This window comes from Pipra filicauda, unplaced genomic scaffold (assembly GCF_003945595.2).
Source record: "Pipra filicauda isolate LSUMZ 115617 unplaced genomic scaffold, ASM394559v2 scaffold451_size532456_pilon, whole genome shotgun sequence".
NCBI classification, from domain to species: domain Eukaryota; kingdom Metazoa; phylum Chordata; class Aves; order Passeriformes; family Pipridae; genus Pipra; species Pipra filicauda.
The window spans coordinates 375,252-386,685 of NW_024104589.1; the positions used below are offsets into that span (position 1 = coordinate 375,252).

At 47.3% G+C, this 11,434-nt stretch overlaps 1 protein-coding gene across 7 annotated transcripts in view; it reads right to left on the reverse strand.

Annotated features, from left to right (window-relative positions):
• Positions 1-11,172, reverse strand: part of ANTXR2 (ANTXR cell adhesion molecule 2) — an 82,926-nt gene extending 71,754 nt beyond the window's left edge. For 2 of the 7 annotated variants that reach the window (XM_027711848.2, XM_027711849.2), the window contains exons 1-7: positions 10,977-11,169; positions 10,259-10,330; positions 7,877-7,948; positions 2,176-2,257; positions 1,073-1,180; positions 907-975; positions 9-89 (exon numbers count right to left, since the gene is read on the reverse strand). In XM_027711848.2, coding sequence (XP_027567649.2) covers positions 9-89; positions 907-975; positions 1,073-1,180; positions 2,176-2,257; positions 7,877-7,948; positions 10,259-10,330; positions 10,977-11,107 — 615 coding nt within the window. In that variant the 5' untranslated portion in view covers positions 11,108-11,169. Of the gene's footprint in view, positions 1-8; positions 90-906; positions 976-1,072; positions 1,181-2,175; positions 2,258-7,876; positions 7,949-10,258; positions 10,331-10,548; positions 10,713-10,976 lie in introns of those variants that run through there. The other 5 variants (XM_027711847.2, XM_027711846.2, XM_039385940.1 and 2 more) reach the window with 3 other exon arrangements.
• Between the last annotated feature and the right edge of the window lie 262 nt (positions 11,173-11,434).

An 11,434-nucleotide genomic window follows, 5' to 3' on the forward strand; every position in this document is an offset into this window, starting at 1 on the left:
GTACTCACAGAATTGATTATCCCCTTAAGTGCTTGGAATCCTCCAGTGACAGGGAAGACTTGCTCTTTCACATCAGCAATTCTTTCCAGCTTTGGAGAGAAAACACATGCAAACATGAATCATCGGGCAAACTAAATTCATCACGCTGATTTTCACCCTTAAATGTAAATGGGTGTCTAAAAGCAACCCTCATCAGCTCTGCAAAGAGAAGGAAACCTGAGAGCTCTCTCACAGCTAACTATGAGTTTTCTAAACAGGAGGACTTAATAGTGCTGACTGCAGCTAACAGAATGGTGGGTAGCCATGGTGGCAAACATCATGCTGAGGAAGCCTTTAAGGGCCTGTATCTTGGCAGTCATTTCATAACTGTCCAGAATTACCTTCCCTGTTTGTTCTGCCTTCCACTAAAAAGCCTTCCTCTGCACCTTCAGCAGGAAGAGCCTTTTGTGTGCGTCTCTATTTAAGTCACTTTGATGGAACAGACATAGCTACAGCATTCACTGAGACACAGCAACTCTGGAAGAGCTTTCAGTCAATGAAGAACATGGATCCGACACTCTTTTCTTTATCCCAAGGCTGTTAAATGCTGCTTGAACCTTGTCTACAGCTCCTCTGTTCACACAACCAGCACCCTGACCGACTGCCATCCCAAAGAGAGGGGTTTGCCTGCACCCTCTCTGCTGCCAGCTCCCAGCTAGCAAGGGGATTTCCGACGGGTCTCCTCGGCAGTGAGCGCGACACCCACTCTTTCTATTTATGTCTGCATCCACATCTGAGTGCGTTTCCTGAGCCAGAGAAGACATTATACTGCCTAATGTAAGTAAAATTAATTTCCATACTAAACATAAACTGTGTAAAACCCAGGTACTGCCTAGTACGCTAAAGTATTAATGTTCTTATTCTTACCTGTTCTTGTTCAAAATCCTGGACACCAACACAGTAAACTCTCGCTCCCAGGTCTCTGGATTTCCTTGCCTGTCCCATAAAAGAACAGAGGAATAAGCATTTTTTTATTCAACAGGCAGCACTCAAACTTTGCAGAATATGACGTGCATTTCCAGCTCGTGCTCACCTCTTTCTCTGCATACAAGGGAATCTGACCATCCAGCTTGCCATCTGTCAGTGCAATGATGATACTAGAGAACCTCGAAGCTCCTTGCTTCTCAATTTGCACATTGGCCTGAAACCAAAAAAAAAATCATCCAGCTTAAAATTGCACCTGAACTTCTAACCAGAATGCATCTTTTAAGCATCGAATACAGCAACTGAAATAACTCAGCCTCATCCTCAAACCCATCTCTCTTGACAGTTCTCTGCCTCCCTTGAGCTCACTACCAGCTGGGAAACCCCTCATTGGTCCTTTCCAGTTGCCAGTGAGGCCATCTCAAAAGCGCTGGGGTCACTAACCCGTCAGTCCTTGCCAACACTCATTTCTTCCAGGGCAGATCTCTTCAGATCCACTGTTACAGTTTATTTTGCCACCTCCCAGATTTCAAATGCAGTCAGCAGGTTCCAAGATAGAAAAAGAATGGCTTAAACTAATTTTTTCTTTTTAAACAGCAACAAAATTCTCTTTGCCCAGCTTTTCAGCACACAGATCTCAGTTACAAACATGGTTCCACAGGCATAGAGGAAGAACCACTTTGTCTGTAACAGTGAAAGCTTAGATCCTCACCTTACCCCTCACCTTCAGGGCCCGGGCTTTCAGCAAAACTGCGCGGTATACTTTAACTAAGAGAAATATAAGCAGTTGGGAACTCCATAATTAAGACAGTCCAAAATTAAGAGCATTTGTCTTGCAAATGCTGCTCTGTGCAGTAAAGTCTCCCCAAGGAGAGCGCTCCAGAAGACGCCGCAAGCCCCACAGCCCTCCAGAGCTGCGTGTGACTATTTACCATGTCATTGGTATGCTGGGTTAGTTCTGAGATTCACGACACAGACCCGCGCTCCGCTGCGAAGGAGCGAGTCAGAGAAATTCCATATGGCAAATTTCTGTGATGGCTAATCTGCATGGGATTTGCACAGTGTCTGGGCAACCCTGGGACCACTTAGGCAACTAGAAAGATTTGAGCATAACAGACCGAGGCATACAGTCAATCCATTTATGTTACAGGTTGTTAACCAAAGGGTGAGAACACAGCATGTGTTGATTGCAAGAAGATGAGGAAAACCTACCTGTTTTAGTCCTTCATGTATATATGTCTCACCTGCTGGTATCACCTCCTCCAAATCCTTAAGACCTTTCTTGATTTTCTCTCTGCAAACAAAAAAAGGTAAGAGACTTAGTGTGATCTGAAATGGGGAAAGGGGGCAGTTTATCCATTGAAAACAGTATTGATCCTAAAGGAGATCTGAAATGAAAAGCTGTAAATTAGAGCCTTTAGCTGAGATCCCACATGGAGGCAGACTGTATTTGTGACAGAAGTGTGGCACTGTGGGAACAGGTATTTCAGACCTAACTAACTAACACAATATGCTTCAGTAAGTCAAAGAGCTAGAGCTGAGGAAAATGTTCAGGTGGAGCAGATATGGCAAAGAGGTGGCAAAGCCTCAGCATTACATAGCCCAGTGGAAATTCTGTTACATTAAGTCTATTTTGCTCAGCTAAACCAACTTTGCATCCAATCACACTGCAACTGAAGAACAAATCCTCTAAAACAGCACTTCTATCCTGACCGAAATCTTCCAGGTCAATATGCAGGAATTTAATTGGGTAGAACTCAATTGCAACAATAAAAATTTTCACCCTTAAAGAAATAAATAGCAATAGGCGAATCCAGCATTTGCAAGACACCTTTTGTACCCAAGGAAAAGGAGTGAGATGGAGGATAGTTTCTCATTTTCGGCTCTCACTACTTTCCTGTGTGACCTTTGATAAGACGTCACACTTATGCAGGTCACAGCTCACTTAAATTTAACAGGAGAATATGGTTGCACTGTGATTTCTCACGGGCACTCCAGCAGATCCATCTGCGAGATGCTCGCTGACTATGGGGATGAGAGTGGAGAAGCTGGTAGACAGCATGACAGGAATTATTTCCAGTGAAATCGGCACAAGTGGGGAAAAAAAAGGCAGAGAGACTTTCCTTGAAAAATCAAATCTGGAGGGTCTTGAGTCTTCTGTAAGCACAGTTCCAGTGAAGTCCATGGAAAGTTGCGGTAGGAAAGGACAAGTGAAAACTAAGTTGGGACAAAATTTGGGCTGGAATATATAGAACACTTGACAAACCTAGGTGAGAAAGAGGAACCCAGCAGGGGTGAGGAGATGCAGGAGAAATACATCACAGGATGCATGAAAGCTTTCCTTAGGCCAGACCAAATGAGAAAGAATGCATATGCCACACTGCCTGAATGCCACCCACTCGTCATTTGTTCCACGGATGGGCTTCCTCTATCTTTAGCAGCTCTGTTCTAAAGTACAACCCGTAAGCTCCCCATCACAGGATCGTAGAATCGGGGAGAGGAGGGGGTAAAAAAGAGAGAGGTGTGGCATTGAATGTATGGAAGGGAACAAGTTATGTAAGATAATACAATCTGTTTGATCCAAATATTTTATATTCAGCATCTATAGAAACAACTTGCAAGTGATTATGTACGAACGCAGATTATAAACCACATAGTTGGAGCTTGCCAGAAATGAGTGGCAGCACATCACAGGCGTTAGTGCTCTGCTGCCAAGAAACAAGCAGCAACTCAAGTCCCAGTTTTCTGAAACAGATTTCATTTTGCAAAAATAGCTTTTGTACAATCAGTTCGGTTTTATTTATCTGCAACGTCTTGTGACCCGGTCACACAGAAATCTCTGGTGTTGCCAGGCCTCTGCCTACAAGGGGTTCCAGGAAAATCTTTGGCAGCATGAGCTTTTTTAGCTTCGTTTAATCAGTCACCCTGTCTTTCCTCAGGGCACAGTCACACTAGACAGACCCAGGCCAGATGTGAACAAGCTCCACGCATGCTCTGAGTCAGTCAGGTACCAGCGAGTCCTGGTCTGGATGTCAGCTGCCCAATGTGGGTGCAGGACTTGGGCCCAGCAGCCAGCAGGAGAGGTGGGCTCTGTCACACTAAAACCCACCCCTGGCCAGTTGAGAAGGGTGGGCAGGGGAGCTCATGTCTGCCTGCACCACTCTGATAACGGGACTGCAGTCAACCAGCCACAGCACTTGGGAACCCCGTTCCTGCTGTTCAACGCTCTCACAACTTCCCTCTCTCTAGTTTCTGTAATTACTTTTGGTAGCCACAGAAATCCCCAGAGAAGGCCTGGTTGTGTAACTCATCTGTACGGAGACAGCAGAGTCCTGCCCTTGGCTTGGGTGCCTGGACATAGAGCAGCACAGCTCGGGAACAGTAACAAAGGCTGAGTGAGGGGCCACTGGCTTCATGGTGCTAGTTAGACACGGGAGGGAGGTGGAAAAGGCAAACAGAATCAGCAACTTGCAGCCTGCCTGTGTTTGGGCTGAGCACGTGCAAATTTAATCTCTCTTCCCCACTGAGCATACACGCTGCAGCCCATCTCCGTGTTTTAGCACAGACACAACTACTTTTTAACAGCTATCCCCGACTCCTGTTTCTCTAAGCTGTGTAACTGCCTCAAACAGCTCTCGCAGCAGCAGCCAGGCAAACGCAGCTGTTAATACCCGTGCGGTTTCCAGAAGGGGTGTTCTTAGCTCCTCTGGGTGAGGGACAGTGTCCTGTATGTCTTTCCCATGTCGCATTCCACCCACCGGAGTGCTGGAATCTTGAGTTCTCTCAGTGTGTTGAGTGTACAAGCACTGGCAGCAGAGAGTGGCTCTCACTGAGCAGGTATTTATGGTGTGGAATGAGGCTGTGTGCTGCGAGGCAACCGACTGATCTCTAACCAACGAAGACAAACAAAACAGGTACTTGGGGTTTGCTGCTAAGAAGGAAGTGCAATAAACAGGAAAACACCAACTTGTTAGTGAAACCAAGAGGGAGGAAGTGTTCTTTGACTGAAAAGGGGACCGCTCTGTCCCTGACGATGTGTGGGGTTTCCTTTCACCAGTATGACAACTCACATCAGCCTCCTCAGATGTGTCATTTGGAGGACATTCATGTTTTCTATGCCTCTTAAATACTACAAAGGGTTTGGTTAAATTATAATAATTACTCTGCTTCAAACTTGAGGCCTCCTGCATGGGCTCCACGTGGAAACCACATCGGTGGCCAACTGCTGTACTTGGTACACCCCACGGAACACACTCTCTGCAGATGGCTTTACTTTGGCAAGCTACTTGGATCCAAGCGCAGGCACAGCTCACATGACCGAGGCTCCAAGCACATCCATGTCCTACACACCCCTGTGAAACCAGGAGCAGTCAGTGCACCACCAGGCTATGGACAAGCACAGGATGGTACGGTTGGTCACATACTAAGTACTCAAGTGTTCTATCTTCCCACCTTCATTAACATAATCTTTTTATCTCCAGTAAGAGTTTCACCCAGGCAAAGGCAGCAGGGCTAGTCCTGGCCACTGGCACCAGTCAGTGCTGCAGAAGCAGGTTTACAGAAACCAGCACAGCTGGCCAAAAGAGAGCACAGGCAACGCTATGCCAGCTGGATGGTATTCGTGAGTGTATCTGCTTTCCCGAACCACTTGCTTTCCAACACTGAGCCCCAAATGTGAGTACACCAATCTTTGTTTACCACTTAGTGCACAATTTGCAGCTGAACTTCACAGACATGTGTGTCCCAAATGGGCTGTAACCACTGTGAGAAGGCTTTTCCATCTGAGTGTTGTTATTATTCTATGTATTTGTTACAGCACTTTGTGCACTGCGATTAACAGTGACTTCTGTTTCCAGAGTTAGTCACAGAGTATTGTTCAAAGTCACAAAATATTTGGGAATTCAGGGGCTTTGGCACTATGGTGTGGCTTTCTTTATATCCACAGCTTTATTGTGCAGTAAAACCAGCAAGACCTTTGTGCAAACAACCAGAAGCCTAAGGCTTTCAAAATAAAAAATACTGCCTTACTTTGATCTAACTGCTAGGAAGGAATTGTGGTTTTCTGACATTTGGGAATTAGCAAGTAAGTGAGGGCAAAACCATGTCTGCTAGTCCAGAGTGCACACAACAAACTGAGGCCATAATAGCCCATAATCACCCACACACACCCATCCCCAGAACTGCACTTAGCGTCCTCATCTTCTGTTGGGAACAATAGGAGTCAGACAGTTTCAGTGATTCTCCTCTGTTGACCTCTTTAATATTTAAAAGGACAGCTGTTCCAACTCTATCCATTCTTGCCTATGTACATATGGTCACATTTACTAGTCTCCTTCCCATTCTCCTTATAATTCCTCCTGAACAGTAAGGGTGGCACTTTCTTTCCCCTGCCACACTCACAAAAGCATCAGCCCACCTTGCACTAAAGCCAAGTCCCCCAAGGGAACCCACTAGAGCTCCAGAGGTTCTTTCTGTGCTTTAAACACAGCTCTATCCATGGCTGCAAGCATGCCACAGACAGGCAATGAAAAAGGCACTTGTGTTCCTGTGGCAGGGCTCCAGCATCCTGCCCAGCATTCCAAGTGGTCTGTGTGCTATCAGTGCTGGCTCTTGTGCTTGATAAGGAACAGGCCACTGACAGGCCTATTTTAACGGAGAGAAAGGACCTCATTGACTTCAGCAGGCCTCAGAACAGGCTCGAGTGTCCTCTTCTGACCCTTCTCAAGCCATCTGGAAGTGGCTGTTCTCAAGTCAGACCACTTTCCAAATGCTACAACAGGAGGGGCTTAGAATTGGATTTTTAGGCATCTCGGATGTCAGCTACATTTCTGTAAGCTTAACTCCTGTCTGTTGCCCATGACAGGTCTTTCAGGAAGTCTTGTACTTGCCCTTATGTATTATTTAAAACAATCAAACAACGCCATAGCAGAAACTAAGCAACTATGGCAGACCACATTTTGCATTGACCTACTAAAGGAAGCAAAAAGGAAGGACCATCTCACTTCCACCCAGCCACAGTTAATTGGAATTATTCCTAAACGCTTCACCCACATTTTCAAAATCCAGAAGGTTGTGTGCCGCAGTAGGTTCTGGACAAAAGGGAGAGGAGGTCGTGTTGGTTTTGACAAGGCTGAGAGAACACTGAAGGACTCTCGACAGCAATGCCACTGTCTGCTGCCAAAAGCACTCATTCCACAAGATCATTTCCCAATTTGTGTGATTCCAGTAATTATTTTTGCAACTTTCTCTTCTCTACCTGGTTTCCTCCTTCTGTCTCCCCTCACTCATCCTTGAGCTATCCTAACTGCTGATCCTTACTTGCTTTAGAAATCAGAGCGAGCAGCCTTGAATTCCAATGCCTTTGAAACCATCAACTGGAAGAAGAGTTCAGGCACATATGTACATCATCACGGTGCCAGGAAGACCTCACACCCTTCAAGTGGCACCAACTTCACTGTTTAAACCAGAATCTGAAGTCCTATTTAGGAAATACAAACCAGAATACCTACCTTATGTGAGATTGCAGGAAACATTTATTTACTTTATGCTTTTCCTAGAGATGAAAAAAATCCTGAAAACTTATCTACGGACATGGCTTTACAACAGTAAATGCAAGAATCATTCTCCTGCTGGGCCAAGGGAGATGCAGAATCACACAGAGATGAATACACTACTGGTGTTGTTCTGCAAAGCAGTGGCAGAGTTAACATCAAGGATTTGTTTCCCATCATTCCACTTCTTCCTTTTTTACAAGGCTATCCACTGATACGGTCACCAAATTAAATCAGCTCTGCATGGAGGCTTCACGACTAGCCACCACTTAGAGGTATCAGCTGTTGATCTGTCACTGCTCCTCTGGTTCAGTAAGAGCCCTTGGGGGGATGGAGGGGGAATTTAACAGCAGTGCACTAACCTGTCTCCAGTGAGCGGCATGATGACGTGTGCCTGGGTGGAAAACACGATAAACGATAATCTCATCTTCGGGCTTTAGAAAAGGGAAAGAGGGAAAAAAAAATATGTCAGAGAAACGTACAGCTGCACAGCATTTCATTTGCTTGTTCAGGCTTCATTCACATCATCTTGACCCTCCAGCTTCCCAGGAACATCCTTTTGAACTACAAACACAAAATGAGAGGAATGAAAAGATTTCTGCCCATCTTTTCCTTACTCAGATGCTTTGAGAACAAAGTAGCAGAATTGCTACTCTCTCTCACTCAGCTAGAGTCCAGTGAATTCCCAGGATATGATCTCTCCCCACAGAGAAGGTAACGCACATTCCTTGGGTATTGTTGTTGTCACTGGTGTAACACAAAGCCAGGGTCACAGATGCAGAATTCCCCCTGCTCTGGGTATTAACCACAGACACATTTCCCCTTTTTTTCCAGGCTGACACACTATCAATTTCCAACTGTGCTCTTTGGTCATCAAATCACTCCAGTCACAGAACCAGTGCCTGATGACTGCCTCAGCCCCAAAAAAGCAGCATGTAAACTCTTCCAGAGTGAGTCTGGTTTTGTTTCGGTGACAGAGTTCTGAGACTGGCAATCAACTTCCCTAAAAGTATCCAGGGAAATGTCACAGTAAAATGCAATACTGTATGAATTGATTTTTATCAAGGAGTTCAATATTTTTTTAAGAAGCTAACCTGTCTCTTTGAACAAGGTTACAGAGAATCATGCAATTAGCAGTGGAAAATGCTTAAGAACTGCCTGATGCTCTGAAAGCCCAAGACAGGAACTTTACTAAGGTAATTTGTAACATTTCTCCTACTTGCTTTTAATTTTTATTCATTACAATTCCAATACGTTCAGTAACTTTATAATTCACTGTATATATGTATCAGCATTAATTAAGCAGGTTCATGTTCATAAGGACATAACACCTGTAAAGCTGAACGACCCTATGTTTTCAGTTCGCTGACGTCAATGATGCAACTTCAAATTATTTGACATCATGGGAATGTAAGTATTGCAAGTCTGCACAGAATTGCACAGACCTTGGATTTAGGATCCATCCTTGCAGTCTATCCACAAAATTCTGAGATGCTCTAAATTAAATCAGAACCGAAACCATGGGATTATCTATCTTTCTAGTTGCAAAATGCTTGCAAACTCAATCTGTGGTAGTTGCATCATTGCCTAGTGATTACTGTGAGACTTCGCTGTTTGAGATGCAACTCTGTGTGCAATAACCTCCAAGTTATGTTTTAGCCAACTTCTCTTTAGGCCACCACAGAACAATCCTGTCCGTGAGCCATCCCATCCCTGCTCTGCTCCGTGAGCACTCGGGACACTGGCAGACCTCCATGCAACTGTTGCAAGAGGGAGTGTCACTGGATGCTGAACTGAAATGCTTCCACTGAACCAGCACCATACTTCTCAGGGAGGGCAAATGTTTTCCCACTTAGTCCAAAGAAGTGCTGCTTCAGTATCTCCTCAGGCTCTATTTTTACTTTTTTTTTTTTTTAACTCTAGAGCTCACAAAACAACTTTTGAAAGTTTCTGTTGTCCCTCTCAACAGAAGTTTTACAGAAGTTTAAAGATTTGCTTTTTACAGGATGAAAATAAGCAGTGTTTAATTATATAAGCCTAACTGTATCCCTTTATTAGCAAGCCAAGATCACAACTGCACACTGCACTGTTTTCCTCAACGAAACCTACCACAGTATCTCTGCCTGTGTATGGGAGGATTCCTTTGGTTTATTCTGAGTTTTGTTGTGAGTTTTTTTTAAAGCAAAATGCTGCAACCCAGCAACCCTCAGTCACTCGGGTTTCACAGCTGCCGTTTCAACGGGAGAAGGACTTGCCGGACAACACTGCTGGCAGTAACAAAGTTGATTACAGGTATGTACAACAAACACATTGTTACATGGCATGGGCTCCCTCTGGGTTTGAGGTTTAACACTGTTCTCTTCCTTCTGACCTGCACCATATATTTACACACAGAGAGACCTGCTGCTTTATAAAGATCTCCAAATGCAGCATATGAACAGTACTCCATCAGAAATGAGGCACGTGGCTTGTGGAAAAAGAAGTTTAAAAAACTATCAAATCACATCTTAAGAGTAATTTTAGAGGCTAAATACTTAAAGATGCATATTATCACCTTTTTGCTGAGCTCCAAGCACGAAAATAAAGTGCAAGTTTCCAATATTTTCCAGCACTTGGAGTCTTAGAAGCCAAACTTTATGGTGTTTGTGAACATCCCCTAAGCTTGCAAAAGCACGGGAGGGGTGTTTAACACAGCCCAGCATCACCACAGCATCACCCCGGCTGTTACAGGCAGCACCACGCACCTCACAAATCTTTCTGTCAGCTGACGTACAAAATCAAATATCTCATGCCAGTTCGTTGCCACGCTCCCAGACCTGAAAGGGAAAACCACAGCACATAAGCGGCCTGATCTTGGGTGACATTTCAGGGAGAAACTTAACAATATTTGCTGTTCCAAACACTTGGAGTCACGGCCAGCCCGGCTCGGGGCGGCAGGCGCCGGTAAGTTTGTCGCGGTCCCCGCCGTGAGGCGGCCCCGGCCCTACTCTCCCCCCCGCCCCTCCCTGAGGGCGATCGCGGCCGTCGAACTTGCCCACAAAAGCCCGGCCGGCGGCGGCCGCCGCGGGACGAAGAGAGGCGACAGATGCTACGGCTTTCGCTCCTCCGACATGTCCGGCCACCAGCACCCCTCCGGGGAGAACTTCCGACGCCCCTGTCCGAATCCGCGACCCGCCGGCTTGCAGCGAGGTCCAGCGGGATTCGCGAACTTCCCGCCGAGCTCCTCTCGGAGAGTCCCCTCAGAGCCCCTCAGCGCGCGCGGCCCCTCAGCGCCCCCCCCCCCCCGCGCGCGGCCCCTCAGCGCGCAACGGCCGCCCCGCGCGCGGCCCCTCAGCGCGCAACGGCCGCCCCGCGCGCGCGGCCCCTCAGACCCCCGAACAAAAGCGGCGCCGCCGCCCCCGCTTCCCCGTTCCCCGATGGCGGCGATCCCCATCTCCCGCCTCTCTCTCTCTCCTCCCTTACTTGTCCAAGACGAAGTACATATCGAAGGCTCCGTGGCACGACGGCTCGCCCGCGGCCGGCACGGCGACGGCGGACGGCGGCAGCAGCGGCAGCAGCAGCAGCAGCAGCTGCAGGGGCACGGCCCCCGCCATGGATCCTGCGGGCGACGGAGAGCGGAGGCGGGCGCTGCCGTCCTGCCGCTCGCCGGAGTGGCCGCCTCTCGCCGCCGCCGCCGCGGATCGCCCGGGCCGGCCCGGCCCGCCCTCCTCGCGCCGCCTGGGGCGGGGGACGGGCCGGGCGGGCTCGCGCCGCCCCCGCTCGCCATGGCGGTCCCGCGCGCGGGCCGGGCCGTGCCCCCGCCCGGGTGGGACACTTGGATTCGTGTCGCTACCGGCATTCCCCAAATAAATTTAATGTTATGGGAAGTTGGGGGGTTTGTGTGCACAAATACCTCAGGATTGTGGGGGTTTTCAACAAAA